This window comes from Schistocerca serialis, chromosome 6, assembly GCF_023864345.2.
Source record: "Schistocerca serialis cubense isolate TAMUIC-IGC-003099 chromosome 6, iqSchSeri2.2, whole genome shotgun sequence".
NCBI lineage: Eukaryota > Metazoa > Arthropoda > Insecta > Orthoptera > Acrididae > Schistocerca > Schistocerca serialis.
Window position 1 is genome coordinate 410,876,509 of NC_064643.1, and position 20,080 is coordinate 410,896,588.

At 38.0% G+C, this 20,080-nt stretch overlaps 1 protein-coding gene across 2 annotated transcripts in view; it reads right to left on the minus strand.

Annotated features, from left to right (window-relative positions):
• Positions 1-7,353: 7,353 nt before the first annotated feature.
• Positions 7,354-20,080, minus strand: part of LOC126483758 (ral guanine nucleotide dissociation stimulator-like 1) — a 579,195-nt gene continuing 566,468 nt past the window's right edge. For both annotated transcript variants that reach the window (XM_050106903.1, XM_050106902.1), the window contains exons 14-15: positions 16,755-16,889; positions 7,354-12,432 (exon numbers count right to left, since the gene is read on the minus strand). In XM_050106903.1, coding sequence (XP_049962860.1) covers positions 12,290-12,432; positions 16,755-16,889 — 278 coding nt within the window. In that variant the 3' untranslated portion in view covers positions 7,354-12,289. The remainder of the gene's footprint in view (positions 12,433-16,754; positions 16,890-20,080) is intronic.

Sequence of the window (20,080 nt, forward strand, 5' to 3'; positions counted from 1 at the left end):
AAACAAAACTATTGTCTTCATAGATAACAAGCCATGAACTTGTAGTTTGTAGCATAGCAGACTCACTAGGTTGGAGATACATTGAAATGTACATACATAATACAAGAGGTGGAGAGAATGTTATAGCAGATACTTTGTCTAAGATGCCAAGGGTGACAGAGAGTGTTCAGGAGCTGACACAGGACAAGTCTGAGGAAAAAATACTATACATTAAAAAAATGAGACATGAGAAAGTGATTGGGAAGGTGTCCCAGACTAACAGATGTGAGCAGAATGCAGGTGGAAACTTGAGATTGGTTAAGTGTTATTTGAACTCTGATGGTTACCCAGAGGTCAAGGTCTATTATAAACTGCACAATGATATTCTGTTTAGGTGTAAGGGCGAGAAAATAAGATTGAAAACTATGCTTATCAGACCATCATGTGGAGAATTAACTGACCTAGTACATTGCCAAGTTTCAAAAAGTATTATATTTTACAACTTCTGGAGAAAGGTGAAAAAGAGGCTATCTGTGTGAGATACATGTCAGGAAGAGAGGGCAATTATCATGTCATGAGGCAAGTGTACTCATTACTGGAGCTGGAAATTGAAAGCAGTAGATTTGTTTGGCCCTTTCCCAGTGTCAAGAGGAGGGTGTAATTACATGTTTGTGGTCCTAGAAACATTTTCAAAGTTTGTCAAACTCTAATCAGTGAAGAGAGCAGATGCAAGGACTGTTGTATAAATTGGAAAAAGATTATATACCCCAACTGGAAAAACCAGAGGCTTTACCATTGGACAATGCTCCACAGTTTGTGTCTAGGTGGTTCAAGCAATGCATGGCCAGAATTGGTATAAACCACATTAAAATTTCAGCTTATTCCCATAAGAGAACATGAGTGAGAGTGTTGTAACAGAGCTGTAGAGGTTGTGCAGGACCTACTGCACCAGATAGTTACACACGGATCTTGTAAATCGAGTTCAGATCAGGTGAATTTCGCCACCATGAGAACACTAGTTCATGCTCCTCAAACCACTGTAACACAATTCTAGCACTGTGACAAGGACGGTTACCCTGCTGGAAGATGCCACAGGCATGAAGGGATGAAAGTACTCCATAGTAATCTTCATGTATTCCACCGCTGTCATGGTGCCTTGAGTTGCCACCAGAGGTCCTATGGAAGCACAGGTGAATGTCCTCCACAGCCTGTATGGGGTGCAGTGGATGTTTAGAGCAGCTGGTCACCTGGATGACTGCATACCCAGACACGACCATCAACCTGGTGTTACTAGAAATGTGATTCATGCAACCATGTGACATATTTCTGTCAAGTCATTGTTAAGTCTCCACAATGCAGTGCCCACCGAAAATTTAATTAATTACTCCCTTGAGCCAATATAGGAATATAAAGAGGCTGTCTGCTTAGTGGCTCCCATTTAACTAAGTGCATTGGCTGGTGCCCTCCAAAACACTATTCCCTGCACCAGTATTTCACTATCATCAGGTCTGCTGCAGATCACTGCCTACCCTACTTTACAGAGCAAGCAAGCCTTCAACCTCCTTCTGCGATGAGGCGTGGATGTCCAAAACTGGTTTCACTGGCTTAGCAAATGAACGGCGACCACAATCAATTTCTTAGATGCTTGTCACAGATGCCAAGCCACAACAGTCAACTCCATGTCAAAGTTGCATACATCAGTTGATTTCTGTATTTGCAGTCACGTTTGTTGTAACTGCGACCAGGGCGGTCGTGGGGTAACAATGATGGAAAGTGAGGTGGGACCCACAGAGAGGCCCGCGAACAACTACACAACAGAAGAGGGCAGACACAACCAACGAAGGACAGAACAAATACAACAAGACCGAACAACAGAGTCACAAGGAAACAAACACGTCCACTCATACACGAACCAGGAAGTAAGGAGTCTAGCACAAAGCGAGGTGTAAACCAACGTAAACGAGATTAGACTGACTGGCTGCGTGAGAGGCCGGCGCTTAAGTACGCTATTGGAGGCGCCGCTATTGGCTGCTGGGACCATGTGTTCAACTGTGGCGCCCTCACACTAAAAGCGGGCCAGGAGGCGCCCACTGCCACAGCTTATGGCGCGATGGTGCAGAGACCTCTATGGGTCTTCGACATCCATGACGTCCGGCGCGGATTCAAATTCCGCGGTGCGCGGTACCAGAATGTTGTCACCAGAATGATTCTCCAGTCATCTTTCCTGTGCATATAAACTTTCTTTGCCATGTCACTTGCCCGCAATACCATGAGGTGGCATTCTATCTCACAGCCATATTGTTTGGCTCTTTAGTGTAGTTTGACAACAGTAAGTATGTAAGTTAATTTTTGTCACCCATATGCTGCTACTTTTTCAATAAAACTTTGTTATTCAGACAGACATAGTTTACACATTTTTAATATATATAACACAAAATTATATGTATATATTGCACAATAGAATTGGGCATCTGCTGTACTCCATTGAACAATAATTGAGGATTGAGTATGTTACCAAATTAGGCCTTTATCTTTCACAAATTAAGTGCACAATAAAACATAATTACATCTTCATTCATTTACACAGTAAGAACTGAAATGTCCAACATGTGACAAAAACAAAGTGAAAACAATCATTCGTTCCATCATCCTGGGTGTTTTTTATTGGAATTTGAGAGCTTCACTAACATATATGCACCTGTTAGTGTTTATCGCCACCTGACACCTATGTGGCACTCTCCCATATAAGTCAATGGAGTTGCCCTGTGGTATCCATTCCCATTCTTCAACAAGAGCCCTTGAAAGATTTTGGATTTTCTGTGGTGGAACAGGACACCATATACACGTCTGTCAAGCAAGTCCCACACATGCTCAATGGGGTTTAGGTTGGATCTCACTGCTGGCCGTTTGATTAGTTCAATGCCCAGGCTTCACAAGACATCCCTGGCGATGCCAGCCATATGGCCTCTGACATTACTGTGCATAAGAAGGAGCTCTGGGCCAACACCTCATGCAGCAGCCACTGCATTGTACAAAAGGATCTGTCTGATGTACTGCCTTGCAGTAAGGAGACCATGAACAATGACAATATCCATATCACTGTCAATACTGATGCCTCCCCCCACCATCACAGATCCTTGGCCGAATCTGTCAGTCTCTTGAACAACATTTGGTAGGTACCACTGGCCACAGCACCTCCACACACAAATACAGCCAACACCTTGCATCAGAGGCTATCTGGATTTGTCTGTGAATAGCACCATTTTGCCAGTGACTAAATTGCCAGTTGTCTTGGGAATGGCATAACTGAAGGTGAGCTGAGAGATGTTGTCATTTAACGCACATTACTTGAACAGGACGTCTGAGTCATAAGGTTCATTCTTGTAACATGTTCTTTACAGTCTAACTGGGCACTGTGGCTCTAATGGCCCTTCTGAGATGGTCTTTGAGTGCTCCAGCAGCCATATAATGCTACAATGCTAAGATGGCCAGATATTGGTCTTCACATGGTGTTATAACGAATAGATGACCTTATACAACTTGTCTTGTGTACTGATCTATCTCTCTGTAGCATGTCCAAAACCTGTGAATAACAGATGTAGAGAGATTGACATACTCAGCAACACAACAGAAAGTCCATCCTTGGATCAAATTGACTGCCCTTGCAGCTTGCCCTGCATTAAGATGTTGACTTTTAGGGGCTTGGTTAAATATAGCATCCACAAACGACAACTACATTTTTGTGTACCTCACAAGAGGACACTGGGATGCTGGTACTCTCACTTCCTTCTGAGGAGCCATGTAATATTGTAATGCATAACACAGCTGATACATGGTGAGCGACTTTATTTGTTGCATACATTGGAAAGCGAAGATCTCAGGCTATACAATAGGACCACAGGTACCACCTGTTTAAAAATAGATCTAACATTGATATAAGTATCTCCCCTAATAATTCTGAGCAGTATAAATAACATAAAGATGAAACTTAGCAAAAACCTCAAAAAATTCATGACCAATTTACTTCAGATTTTTATGTGATACTTTATTAAAGATACAGAGATAAATAGGCTATATACTTTTTTAAGCAACAATGAGCAGGTTCTCTGTTAGAAAAGACTGCAAAGTGAAAATGCTGTGCTGTGATATGCTGTGAAAATGTGTGGTTTAGTTTTCTTTCTTGCAGTCAGTTTCAACTATGATAGCAGTCCATTTAAACCATTAGACATGATGTTTCTCCCATATGTATTGTTTGTTCATATCTTAATTTTAAACAAAAATTATATACCTAATAATGTGCTGTTTTGTTTTCTTCTTTGCAGTTAATTTTAAGAGAAAACAGTAAAGTTGTGTTTATGACTTATTGGCTTGTGATTAGAACATTATTATGGAATCTGAATCACTCAAAAATTTGTAATCCTGCTCATTTGCAGATTAAAAGCTACTATCACCACAGATCCAGCAGCTAGGTCTTCCTCATACCCTGAATATCAATCATTCCAACCAGTTTACTCATAAATTTTAATTGATTTCAATTCCCAATCAAGATTTCATTTGCAATAACTATGAATAAGGCACCAAAGCTCATAGAGGGAGAGGGGGGGGGGGGGTGGGGGGGCAGGATGAACAGAGGGCAGAATGAAGAGGACAGAGAGAGATGTAGAGAGAGTGAAGGAGGGGGAGATGGGCAGACCAAGAGGGGAGCATGCTATGGTCTCAGAGAGAGAGAGAGAGAGAGAGAGAGAGAGAGAGAGAGAGAGAGAGAGAGAGAGAGAGAGAGCAGGGGGGGGGGGGGGGAATGTACAAAAAGAGGGCGGAGGTGGAGGTGGTCTGACAGGGGAAGATAGGAGGAGACTAGGAAGTATACACAGTTCCAGTACATATTTAGCAATTGCCAAGCATTGCTAGATTCATTGGTTTCTAATAAAACCCTTCCAAAAACCGCGTCATCAGGAATTACAATTGCAGTGCAGGAATACAGAAGCTGAACATCAAACATACTTGCTCATTATGAGACCAGACTGCACGTAACACACAAACATTGATAGATTAGTGGAGTTGAAATAGCAGCTTCCCCTCCAACTGTTCCTGACAGTGTTCTTGTCCTTGAAAATGTAATTGTAAATGACTCACAATAGGTGTTTATTTCTCACTGATGTAACTGAGTGGATAAAGGCATATTTAATATGTTACAACACATTCAGCTTGCAAATTAAGAGGGTCATTCTGAAAGTAACCCCTCTTATTTTTATTCATGGAAACTACAGGAGACAAATGAATCACTGCAGCACAGGTAAACAGAACAATATTTCAGTTACAAACTGTCATTTTTCCACATAGTCAGCACCATTCATTATGCACTTTTGTCAATGATGAACCAGAGCCTGCACACTGCGCTTGTAAAAATCAGAGGTTAACCACTTCCTTACAGCTTTGACAACTGCATCAGAGTCTTGAAAGTGTTCACCACGGAGTCCATTTTTCACAGGTCCAACGAGACGGAAGTCTGAAGGTGCTACATTGGGACTGTATGGTGGATGTGGCAAGACAGTTCAGCCAAATTTTGCAGTGAGTTGCATGGTTGCAATGTTGCAGGTGGAAGTTGGTCTTCTTCTCTGGCCTTACTCTGGAAATTCGGTTTTCTGTTTAGTCAGTGTCATCTTGCAGCATACTGCATTGACAGTTTTTTCAGGCTACAGCATCCAAAAGAACCACACTCTGGCTAACCCAGCAGACTGTGCACATCGCATTGCCTGCAGATGGCTGTGGCTTGAATTTCTTTTTTGATGAAGAATTCACATGTCACCATTCCATGGCCTGTCTTTGGATTTCGGCTCATATTCGTGACACCACATCTCATCTCTGCTGTTGATGATGCTGTTCAGAAAAACTGTCACTTTCAGCTTCATATTGGTCCAGTAGGTCCTGCCAAGTTTTCATTTGATGAGTTTTTTGTTCATCTGTAAGCATCCACAGAACCCAACTCACACAGACTTTGTGATAACCAAGATGTTCCAACATTGTTTCAAAGGCATTACAGCTAACAGTGAGCTTTTCACACAGTTCTCTGGTCCTTATGCACCATTCAGCATGGATGAGTTGATCAAGATGCTTTTCATTGCAAGGGATGACAGCTGTGTAGGGCTGATTGGGCCGTGGCATGTCATGCAGACCCTTTTTGCCACCTTGAACGTGCCATTCCCATTGCCTCAAATTGCTCACATCTATTGCATTGTCTTCGTACACCTTTTGCAAGCATCAATGGATTTCAATCAGTTCAATTTCTTCAGCAGTGAGGAATTCAATCACACATTGCTGTTTTATAAGTGCCTCCATATCAGGTTCCATTTTGGAACATTCCTCTGCTGGTGCCAACCACCACTGAACAATGGAACCACCTACAAATGAAAGAGGAAGGTTCAAGCATTAGCACTACATGAACGACATCTGAGGTGGGCATCCAAAGTCATAGGCATTACTTTTGGAATGACCCTCCTTATTAACTTACAAGAGCATACTTTAGGTCTAATGACTTTTGTGTGTGTCACATTTAATGATACTAGGAAGTTAGTCTGCAATCTAAACAAATGCTTTAAACGTGTATTCATGGAACTGCACTTCTCGTCACTGCAGATGCTTTATTATATAGCTGATGCACATGGCATTTGAGATAGCATGGACCTGTGGAAAATTTCTCAAGAAATGTCAAACAACTACAAGTCCTGAAACTTCCTGGCAGATTAAAACTGTGTGCCCGACCGAGACTTGAACTCGGGACCTTTGCCTTTCGCGGGCAAGTGCTCTACCATGGTTGACGAAAGGCAAAGGTCCCGAGTTCGAGTCTTGGTCAGGCACACAGTTTTAATCTGCCAGGAAGTTTCATATCAGCGCACACTCTGCTGCAGAGTGAAAATCTCATTCTGCTAACTACAAGTCCTGTCTCTGTGCTGGACAAGGATTTTAAATGTTGTCTTTACAGGCAATCCTGATGCGTCTCGTAGACTGACTCAAATTGTGTCAGTGTGCTAATACTTAACCCTTACTAACTGCAACTAAAGTTACATACCACTGCATTGAAAAAAACTCTTACCAGTATCCATTCTCCTCCATATCCTTTAGTTTCAGGTGGTATTTCAGTGTGTATGCTGCCTATGCGAAGTTTAGAAATTAGGAGAGAGATGTTGACAGACAGAAGCTCTGAGCAGAGCTAAGAGGTATGCCTGGATAACTTAATTGGTAAAAATCTGCAGAAGTTGAGATCCAGATTATTAGAGTTCTGGTCCAACTTGCAGGTTTTAGCAATTAGAACAATTCACTGCAAATGTATACACAGCAGCAGAACAAAAACATCTTTTTGTAATTATTTTTGTATTTGTAATTATAGATGCTTTGGGGCAGGGGGAATACACTTGAGTATAGGAAACATCATTGTTAAAAACATTTACTATATACAACATACAAACATCTAAAAACAATATGAAAGTGAGCATCTTGTTTTTTATACATTGTATAGAGGTGGTTCAATGTACAGTTAACTTATGTAACAATAAATATATAGATACAGATGTACACAGCATATTAATTACATCATTCTCAATCTGTCAGTATACAAGCATACAAAGTGTTACAAATTCCCTGTTTATGAAAGTAATGGTGTAATCTATAGGTAATATTTTTACTACAGCAGTTTATAGAACCAGTACATCAACTGGTGGTTTTACAGGTCTTAAGAGCACAGCATTTATTAAACATAGTTTACATTCAATTACAAACAAGTTTTAGATATAATTCCCAGATTCCTCTATACCTAATGTCAAAGGACAGGAGGATATTAATCAATCTTGGTATTCCATTGCACATTTTGACAATAATATCACTTTTATGTTTGACACACATCATATTTATGATGTCATCTTTACCAATCTATGTTCTTTGTTTACATTGGCCACCAAACAAATATATTTGAGATAATATCTTAACATATTGCACATACATGTTTGACTAAAAAAGACATTTCATCACATAAAATCGGCACCAGATTATGTGATCAAACAGGCACCATTAATTCTGAGATTCATACTATTTCATATCTTCCATTCCATAAGATGATGTCACACTGAAAGGTTCCTTTAAATTTCAGTGTAGATGGAATAAAGAAGCTGTACATACCAACAAGAGTGTGCAGGTTGTCATTCTTCAAATTTACCTTACTTTCATATTAAATTTAACCTAGAAAAACTTCAGCATAAAAAAAAATTTTAATAGCTGAATTATGTGAGTGAATTACACCTTTCCTGAAGAGATAACATAACTAACAAGAAAGATCTCTTTGTTGACAGCTTGTTTTCGGAAGTTATGATACGGAGAAAAGTGGTTTGTACCATTGTAAAATAGGCAGACACATTTAGGTGCCTCCCCTATTTGTATGCTTGATGAGGAGCTCATCAAGTAGAAGAATAACACTGGGCTTATAATGTTTAACATCAATTGAATTAATTATCAGGCATTAGATCTATGTATTTTCACATAATCTATGGAAGAAACAATTCTCTATAGAATTATCATGACTTGTTATTTGCAGATTGTAGCAGCCTTTTATTCACTCATTTGTGGCAATTTGTAAAGGCTAAACATTATGTTGAATGTTCATTGGTATGAGTGACACTTCTGTGGAAAACTCATCAGTCTGCATTATGAATTGGCGCATTACATAATGACATCTGAAATGCCGACTAACATGCACATTCTTGTTAATTATGCACTGTTGTATTCACATCAGTTTTCAGTATTTAACTGAATTGAAAGTTGTTTCTAAAAAATTTCTTAGTCATTCAACAGGTCTTCCTACATGAACAGTTTTTACACTATCATTCAGGTATACTGGAATTTGCATTTCCATTATTGTAGTGACTTATTTGATCATATGTTGGCTCTGTCGCTTACAAACACACATTTAATGGGCATTATAGGAAAATCAAGTAATGAGTGTGTTTTTTTTCTTTTTAATACTGGTTTTGTTATGACCATTGAGGAATCTCAGACTCCATATTAAAACTGGAAAACCAACAACTGTAACCCAAATAACAGTTGTTCCTCATTTCAGTTTTAATACTATCTAATATTTACATACATATGCCTTGTGGTAATAATAACACAAAGATTCCTGAGCATCACACTAGAGTAATTAAAACATCATACACTTATCACATACACAAATCACACTTACACAATATATATACATTTCATATTATACAATAAAAATGTACAAATATCTACATTGGTCCACATTTATCCTTGAACTTGTGACCAGAGACTACAAGAAAATGAGTTACAATATTTATACAAAACTGAACACACTATCACAGTCCATTGAGAGATTTCAGTTAGCATGCCTGGAAATGTCTGAAGACACGAGTCACTCAAGAGGGAGATGGGTCACTACCACTTACCAGACAGTTGAAGCACTGGGTGACAGGTCCAACTGAGGAGAGTGAAGAGATTTTTTATTCCACAATTCTAATTTAATATGCACTGAAAGAGCCTGCACATAACCTGAGTTTTTAAAATCTTACTTTTATGCAATAGCTGCCCACACCACATAAAAATCACCCTTCGCCAGCAAAGTTATTTACGTACTAGATGCTGGTGATGATAATGAAGATGGTGGTTGTTTTATTGTTATTGTTGCTGCTCATTTGACACATTTTATTTATTTTTATCTACACATTTTATTTATTTTTATCTACTCTGTCTTCCCAACTTTCCATCAATTTATAGTCATGTTTGTAGAACTACACTGTCCAATAGGTTTGCTGGCAACATTATGTCTTCAGTATCTTAGCATTATTTTTGAGTTCCTTATTCTAACTGCTAATTTTTGTTTGTTTGTTTATTTATTTTAGTAAAGGAAGGCATTATTGTCATGAGAGAGTCTGCAGCTGTTCAATTTTTTAAAAAATATTTGTTATAATAGCCTCAGTTTGAATAATCACACTTGATAAGTAGTTTCGGTCACTTGTAATGATCATCTTCAGATCTAAAAATGATATAAAATGTTAATACTAAATAAGTTCATTAAATGATGCAAGCAGTGCATCTACTGTACTGAAATATGTTTGGCACTATCAGCAAAGTCATTGGTGTTCTTAGACATAAATGTTTTATTTTATTTCATTTTCAGATAAGATGATGATCATTTGACCTGATTGAAAATAGTAATCATGTGGGACTTTATTCACCGAGACTGTTACAATAAATATTTTTAAAAAAAATTATTTATTTATTTTGAGAATGCCAGTGCAAATATTACTGAAAGATCAGTTTAATAAGTAATAACCAAAAAACACAAATGCAAATTATTTACAGTATAGAAACACTCGTAGAAGCAAACCTCAGGGAGATTAGTAAGGTTTCCAGAGAAATGTAGAAACATATGAGGGAAAGCAAGCCTGAACTTATAGCATTAGTAGATTTTCAAAATGCTGACCAGAATATGCAGTTTGATATTCTGAATGTAGCAGGGATAAAACATATGGAACAAAAGGTTACATCTTGTTCAGAAACCATACTGTAGCTATAAGAGCCAAAGGACATGAAAGGGTGGCAGTAATTGAAAAGGGAGAGAGTCAGTGTTGTAGGCTGTATTTATTCAGTCTACACACTGAGCAGACTGTGAAGGAAAACAAGTAGAAATTTGGAAAGAGAATTAAAGTTCAGAGAGAAAACATAAAAATATTAAGGTTTGGTGATGACATTGTAGTCCCATCAGAGACAGCAAGGGACTTGGAACTTATGTTGAATGGCACAGATAGTGTCTTGGGAAGAGGCTGCATGATCAATAACAACAAAAGTAAATAAAAAGGGCAATGGAATGTAGTTGGATTAGACCAGGTGGTGGTGATGGAATTAGATTGGGAAATGGCATACTGAAAGTTGAGTTTTCTATGTGGGCAGCAAAATAACTGACAAAGGCTGAGGATATAAAATGAAACTAACAATGGCAAGAAAAGTGTTTCAGAAAAAGAGAAATCCGTTATCATCTCATATAAATTAGAGTGTTAGGAAATGTTTTCTAAAGGTAGCAGTATGGAGTGGGTAGCCTTATATGGAAGTTAAAGACAGATGTAAACAGTACGGACAAGAAGACAATTGGAGCTTTTGAAATTTGAAGCAATGGAATGCTGTTGATGATCAGATTGGTAGACTGGATAAATAATGAAGGGGCAGGAAAAAAAGCTTTATGGCACAATTTGTTTAAATGAAGGAGTTGGTTAACAGGACACATGCTGAGACAAAGGATAATCAAGTTGGTAATGGAGAAAATGAGAAGGAGAAAAACTGCAGACGGAGATCAAGGCTTGACTATAGCAGCCAGGTTCCAAAGGATGTAGGCTGAAATAGTTATTCAGAGATGAAGAGGCTTGCACACTGCAGACTACCATGGAGACTGCTTCAAATTGGACTTTGGTCTAGACCCACAGTAACAATAGCAACAAGAGCAACATCACAACTGCTCTTTGACTCTTACTGGATATATATTTAGCTGTCATCTCCAGATTTTCCCCTCCACAAATTCAGTCACTTATTAGATATAGCACCACAAAACCAGTATAACTGCTCTTTGGTTTAAACTGAATGGTGCGCTTATAAAATTATGCCTCCCATTTGATTTACTACACCAATTACCTATTCAATTATTGCTATAATGCCACTAATCTGGTTTGTTTTACAGCTCCAGAAAAATATCACTAACAATTTTCAAACTTCACCTCTATTTAAAACCAGATCTGTCACCCATTACTTCATATAATTGTGCATGGCAATCCATAATCCTCTTAACAGTGCAAAGAGGCATGCATAAATTCACAGTAAAGCACAAGTAAATGAAATAGTCATCTGACAAAATGCTAAAATTTGTACATGCAATGATGCAGTCAATGTTCTCTTTTAAGTACAAATAGAACTTAAAAAGTTACACATTTCAAGAAAGAACATTGTTACTTGCCGAGGAGGCGGTAACCACTTCATAATAATTTAACTTTTTCACTTTTTAGTTCTCTAAAATTCAAATTCAGTCTCTTAAAAACCACTGTCCTCTATAACCCATTTATGACAGGTGCTTTGAGCTCCACTGATTGTTTTACTCAAGCAGCTGAAAATGAGAAGAAATGTCTGCCAGAAACAAGAAATTGTTCTTAGAGGCACCGAGCTGGGCATGAGGCATACTATCGTAAGTTTTTATGCTCATGAAGCTAGTACCATCACTGCCTTGCACAAATATTTATTCTTTGACTTCAGGTTATATATCAGCTCATGTAGAACTTGACTTCTTGGGTTGTTTGGTTCGGCTAGCTGAATCCAATTCTTTGCTTGCCTTAGGCCTAAGGATGAAGTTCAGATTGTATGCTGTGTTGACCGCATAGTAGACATTTGCATTTGGTGGAAGAACCATTTCTGAAAATACAATGAAAGATAATAGTATTAATCTTCTCATAGAATTAGATCTTGTACAGCGACATTCATAAAATCATATAGGAATCAGAAACAGCACAATATTTTATACTGTCTCATCTGCATAATATTTGGGAAACTATTTGACATTTCATAAAATTGCTTTATTTTAGGCATTATTGTAATAGTAAATATTAATATATTGTGCAAATATTATCAATGAATGAAAGGGCTCCTGGGTAACAGTATTAAAAGAGTTTTGAGGTGCCCTCTACATAGAAAATTTAAATTTCCTGTTTCCAAAATATCTTTGCATTAAGGAACTTGTGAAAATATTTTTTTTATTATGTACTTCTTCATTACTGTTGGGGTTTGAATGACTGTACCTTATAAGTTACCTTATTAATTGGTATTCTGCACTGCTGTTGTATCTCATCATGTATATCTTATTTGCCTTAGGCTATGTTGAGAAAACTAATGGCGACACAAAAATGGCCTGCAAAAGTGTATTCCAAATGGAACAAAGATTGGTATTTGATGATCCATCAACAATGACATCATTACATACACCATCTGTCAAAAAGTTCTGAGACTTATTTTATTTCTGGTATGTAAGTGATATCAGCACAGTAACTAATGGGGTGGCTTGAACTACCAACTGTAAACAATAGGTGCAATTTCAGGCTGTCAGTTGTGAGGAGGCAGTGTTAAGAATTGATGTGCCTTCACTCATGATGCATGTGATTTCAGAGAATGTGTGTCCATACAGTTTACAGGCCCAGTTATAGAGGCCACATGGGATGGCCCCCAGGTGCATTCTGGTGAGCCACAAAAAGAAGTATTATTTAAGCAATCACAAATGAGTGCTCGGCCTATTCTCTAACCTGTATTACTGTTGTCCATTCAATTTGTTTGGTGATATGCAAAACCTGTACTTCATTGTATCTTACATTGGCTCTATAAAGTGCTATGTTTCATAAATCTTGTTTGTTCTTGCTGTAACAAGTAGTGGATGTGCTGCCATAGTGTGTCAATGTCATTGTGCTACATATCATAATGGAGCAACATGCAGTGATTCAGTTTCAAGTTTCACGCAGTAAAACATCTTTGGAGAAAATTGTGTAAGTCATGCATGAGTGTTTGAGAGGTTTAAACATTTTAGAGGAGGACAGGTGTTTCTTGAGGACAATGTGAGGTCAGGGCACCCTGCATCAAGTTTGTCTGATGGAAACATTGAGAAAATTCATGATATTTCACGATATTTTGAAAACTGACTTGTCCTCTCTCATTCAGGGCTATGCTGAAGAACTGAATATGTCTAAATGAAGTGTTCAAGACATTCTCTAGAAGAACAGGAAATACGTGCAAAGTTCGTCCAGCACACCTTGGCTCGCGAACAAATCAGTGCATGGACACCTTCCGTGACTTGACTGAAATGTAGAATGGGACAAATCTTTTCTGAAAAAATTCATCATGGGTAACAAGACTGTTATAAACACAACCCTATGACAAAATAACGAAGTACTGGATGAAAATGGATAGATAAAAAATCTACACACCAAGTGGTGGCAGGGGAACACACACACACACACACACACACACACACACACACACACACACACACAAAAGGATTTAATGTTTACAAGCTTTTGAAGCCAGTGGCTCCTTCTTCTAGCATAAGAATTGAAGGGGAAGGAAGAGGGGGCGAAGGAAAAGGACTGGAGAGGTTTATGGAAAGGGATTCAGTTCAGGAAAGTCACCCAGAATCCTAGGTCAGGGGAGATTTGCTGGACAGGATGAGAAGGAGAGGAATCAGGAAACATTCAGAACATTTTTTTCCTGTATTAACCACAAGATTTTAATATCTGGATAAGTCTACAAGAAGCCTTTTCTTGTAGTCAACAGCAAATGGCTAACGATGAACTTTGGTTTTACTCTCAATACTGTCTTGGAGTAATACTTTTTCATGCATATTCAATGATGTTTCTTCACCTTCTGTTCTGGAAAAAAATTGAGTTTGGTATGTACTTTCTTAAGTTTATTTAATTCACAATTTAAACTGCAAACTGTGTAAAAGTCTGAAACCAAAGTTGAAAATAATAATAATGATGATGATGATTAGAGCCCAGATTTTATTTAATTACATATTATGGTCCTTTATATGTAGCTATAGGAGAAATTAAAATTTTGATAAATTACACTGAAAGCATGCTTATTTCAAAATTTTAAATTAAATATTTTTACATATTTTGAAACACAATATGCTACATAATTTTACCCATTTTAATATTATTGCAGAATTATTGTACTGGAAGACTAAAACTGTGTGCTGCACTAAGAGTCAGACTCAGGGCCTTTGCCTTTTGCGGGCAAGCCTATGAAAGGCAAAGGTCTCGAGTTTGAGTCTCTGTTTGGCTTATAGTTTTAATCTGCCAGGGAGTTTCATATCAGCGCACACTATGCGGAAGGGTGAAAACTTAAATCTGGATTTTCATACGTCTCATACGTTTGCTTTAAAAGCAAGACTAAAAAAAGAAAATTAATTTTTATTGTTGTGTTTCTCATACTGTCATCAGTCATTTACACTCAAAGCTATGTTGCCCAAGTTTGATGCAGATGACTAAGACTCATTTTAAGCGCTTTCCTATCTTGTTCTCAAATACTTCACAGTATGTAATAGTCAGTTACATTTTAAGTTCGTCATGGCACTAGTTGTGTCTTCATTGTCATAAAAGCTTAAAACATAGATTTCTATTGACAGTGATTTAACCACTGGTGGTAAAATAGTCCTCTGCCAAACTTGTGATAAACATATACGCTATACAGTAAATCTCAGAATGAATAACATTTACGAAGCAATATGCAAATTATGAATAAAAAATGGATTTCTTCAAAGAAGCAGGTTCTACTTGCACAATTGCAGGGCAGCCTACATCATCTAATAGTGAATTTTGCAAAGGACCTTTTAGCATTGGTTGCACTGGAACAAACCTCAGGTACACGATAAACATTTCTAACCGAAATACTGCAACCGCAACATGCCTGGATTGCTGCTATATTGACATATGAGAAAAAATTAGGGCTGACATTGGCAAATCGCCTTTATGGATTTCTGCTGAGAAGATGATGAATGCTGTCGGCTGTTTAATTGCTTATCTAATTGTGGGCAAGTTGGACAATGAGACTGCACCTAAACCCTATTTAATTTATTGTGAACTTCTGGATGCAACAAATACTTCAACAATTCCTAGATTCATTAATGATGGACTTAAGGTACTATGGCCAAATGGCATAAGGGAAGAGATCATCGTGTTGATGTACACAGATGACATTAATTCCCAGAAGTAAATACAATGATATCAGTAGTAAAGAAGATTTTATTGAAATGTCCTTGCCATATACAACACTACCTCTGGAGCCAGTGATGGTGGGCAACATGGATTGAAGTCCTTATTTTCTACAGAAGACACTTTTAAGCCATGAAGTCAGTGATGGAGAATTTTTCTTCTGATACTGCAGTGTCTGTGAGTGAATCCTTGTCAGCATTCTACAGTTCTGAAGTGCACAGTTCAGTTTCATACATCGCAAGTCACTTCAGTTGGCTTCCCAGCCAGTATCAAGAAACTGGAGACTTCAAGCGTGCATCTCCGAGAGGTTGTGGGAGTAATGGAAGATGCAGTTCAGAAAATCAGAGTTGTACTAGCTGATGTGGGTTGTGTAGTTTCCAGTAAACTGCAATCTGAGCTGAGTAAGAATCCTGGATACTCAGATCTTGTTGTTTTGGCTTGCTTATTTAATAGTGAAATTTTACAACCCCATGAGAATATTAATCCTAGCACAAACCCTCTGTATAAATATGAGCCACTGATTTTTTGTGAAGTTGAGCAATCTTTCTCTATTAATAAAGACATGGTTATAGATGGAAGACTGTGTGTGGCAACAGAACATTTGGAAAAGTAAATTGAAATTAATTTTGCATCCCATTCCAGTTTGAATTTTTGAACAGAAGACACTTGTACAACAGTACAGTGTGTAGCAGAAGTGAACTGATTAAGAATTAACATACATATTTGACTAGTCTACCTGTGAAGTTATATTTTTCAGGAAAAAAAATAAAACTTTGGATTTTACATGTAACTGCCTCATTAAATTTTGATTTACATATTTCGTCAGTTTTGGTCGCTTATTTATTTACTAATTTTTAAATTTATATTACATAAAATCTGGGCTTGCATGATGATGATGATGATGATGATGATGATGATGATGATGACGGTGATGAAGAAGAGAATAATAATACCAACACAGAAGTTACACCAACATACCTTTATCTGGTAACACCTGTGCAAGTGTGTATGAATCTGGGTTCCCCTCCAGACCCAGCTTCAGCATAGCATTTCGTATAACTTGTGGAGTACGCTCATTGTTGCTTAGCATTATGCTCTTGTACAGCACAATACCTGTGGGGAGGAAAATAAACAGTTGTGTATCTTTCAGGATTATTTTATTAAATGTGATATTTTTGTGTAAATGCTCATATAAAACATGAAGTAAAAATAAGGGACTATGTTAACTTATTTAAAAGTTGGAGCAACCAGCAAAAGGGAAATTTGGGGTTAGTGTCCCATTGACATTGAGTTAATTAGAGATTGAGCTCCAGCTGGAATGGAGGAAGGATGGAGAAAGAAATATCCCACACGATTTCAAAGGAGCCATGCAAACATTTGTCTTAGACATTTAAGAAAACAATGGGAAACCTAAATATCGATGGCCAGACATGGTTCCCAATTCCTGTCCTCCTGGATCTGAGTCCACCATCTTGCCACTGCACCAGCTCACTCAGTTAGAGAAGTGAGAGCCGCTCAGCTAGAGAAGTCAGAGTTTGCCTCAAATGCGGCTCTTCCCACACACAAAGGAGAGAAGCAAATGACAAGCCGTCAACAGTAAAGAATAGATAAAAGCATTCTATTAAATTTTTTTTGGAAGGCACACATTCTTGTGATCAAGCAAAATGCATGTGCTTTTCTCTCACACATCAATGGAGAGTAATGTCTGGATGACTGTGTATGTCGTTCTGTCGTTCTTTCTTTCTTCTTCTTCTCTCTCTTTTTTTTTTTTGATTCCGCAGTTTTATTTCAAGGGTAAGTCACTTGAGTCATATAGCATGCCTATTCACACAGGAAATCTATAGCTCCAGTGATTCTTTGGGCATATTATGATCATCTTTCAGGTGACTTTGATATTTATACAACACATTATTCATCATACTTGACACATTGAGTACGCTGTATTTTTATAATGCTGTTTGTGCTTTGAACATGACTTATATCTGATGTACACAATATGATAATATATGCTAGTATCTCCCAGGGATTACTATTTTGACATTATCATAAGGAAACAGTCACATGTTTGAAACCATTGCACCGATGATATTTGTAGACTGACTTCATATAGCTGGACACCACAGCCTTGATTAAAGAATGACAGTTTCCATCGTGCTGTTAGTTTAAATGAGCAATTTATTAAGCACTAACCAGTATGTGTATGCAAACATTTACTATGTAACATACTTGTGTGCAAAGATTAATACACACACATATATATAATAAGGGTATGCCATAGAATTCTTTCAATGAATACAGATGTTTATTTACAAGGGAAGATTTTCATTTTGCTTTAAACGGATCCCCAGTATGTGCTTTTATGAATCCTGAGCATTTGTTGTACCACACTGAGCCACTGATACATGGACTGTGACTGTGTCTGTTACTTTCAAATTTTGTTCTTTGTCGGTAATAACTGTGCTATTTCTTGTATTATGGTTATGTACATTGTAATATTTAGGTGTGTCACCATGATGGCTTACTAAAAATGTGCTAAGACTACATATATACAATGAGTGTACAGCAAGATATTTATTTTTGATAAGGGCATCAGGACAGGTCTACTGTACCCCAGACTATGTATCAGCCTAACAGCTCTCTTTTGTAGCATCAGGATTCTGTTCAAGTGCACATGGGCACCACCCCACCACAGCTCTACCCCATAACTTATAAATGGGAAAATTGTCCCATAGTATATGGTTTTCAGTGTTTTATTACATACAGTTTTGGAAGCTAGCTAAGGAAGTACAATGCACTGCTTATTTTTTTGCATACAAAGTAAACAAGCTTTTCCCATGTAAGAATACCATCCAAATGCAGACCAAGGAATTTACAGTCTTCATTGTCCAAATATAAAATTCCACAAATATTTTCAACAGACATGTGGCATGGGATGTCTGGGTTGAATGTGAGTAACTGGTACTTTGAGTTACTGAATTTTGGGGCCTGGTTAAAAATTTGAACTAACAGCCTTGTGGAAACTATATTATTCTTTTCTTTATAGAGGTTTTGTGTATGTATGTTTTTACACACACACACACACACACACACACACACACACACACACACACACACACACACACACACACACAGGGTGATTAAAGTTCTTGTTTCAAAATGCTGTTACAATGAACCGCTGCTCAAAATGATATCAAATTTGAAATGAATATTATCAAAGAACAGGGGAAACAAACAAAAAATAACAAAAATTTTACCACTAGAAGGTATTGAAAGTGGCAGAATATGCCAAATGAAAGATGTAGGGTGCATGACTGATCCCCAGTTTGTGTCTGAGGATCATTTGTGTACCTCTCATGTTACATTTGGCTTATGATCAGCATGATGTCTCAATTCAGGACTTGCCAGCTGCTGGTAAAATTCTTTTACAAGAATGGTGATTGTGTGCTAGTAGACGAGCAGAAGTTCCTGACTCGAGTATGAAAAAAGGCATTGGTACAATGTTTGCCAAAAACAGGAATGCAGAATGTGGGCAATGGAAAATCTGCTCACACATCAACTGGTGCCACTTTGTTCTGCAAAGGTAACTATGTGGTGTTGGTTGATAGCATTGTTTATTGCAGAACCATAGTTTTTTGGGGTGATGGTTACTGGACATCCTATTACCTTTACCATCACTGGTAAACTCTATGAGAGTCTTTTGCACACCAACGTCGTTCCAACCCTTCAACAGCACAGATGTGTATGTAGGATCATTTTTATGCAAGATGGTGCTCCTCTGCATCTACCGCAGTCAGTGAAGCCACTGATGCAGAGGCATTATCCTGCAGCTTGGACGTCCAGATCCATCTGATCTTAATCCATACAACTTCTGGCTGTAGTGTTATCTGGACGATGCTGTGTTTAGTGCTCCACTTACAAGCATAGTTTTATAGAAGGCACACATAGTGCAATGAATGCTGTAAGTAACCCCTCAGACGACCTGTTGTGGAACATGCCGTTTCTCGATTTCAACTTGGGGCAGTAAACTGTGGACAGCATGTTGAACCTTTTTTTGGTGGTGGTGGTGGGGGGGGGGGGGGGGGGGAAGAGCAGTTGCAATTACACACAAAATTTCCTAAAGCAGTTTTAATGAACATGTTTCATATTTTAGTTAAGAAAGACATATCTTAAGATCAATTCATTTGTGTGTCAGTGCCTGGCAGAACATAACTACTTTGAAGTATGTTTTCCCTTCAGCAGATGTACTTGCTTAAATCAGTAGTAGTAGTAGTAGTAGTAGTAGTAGGAGGAGGAGGAGGAGGAGG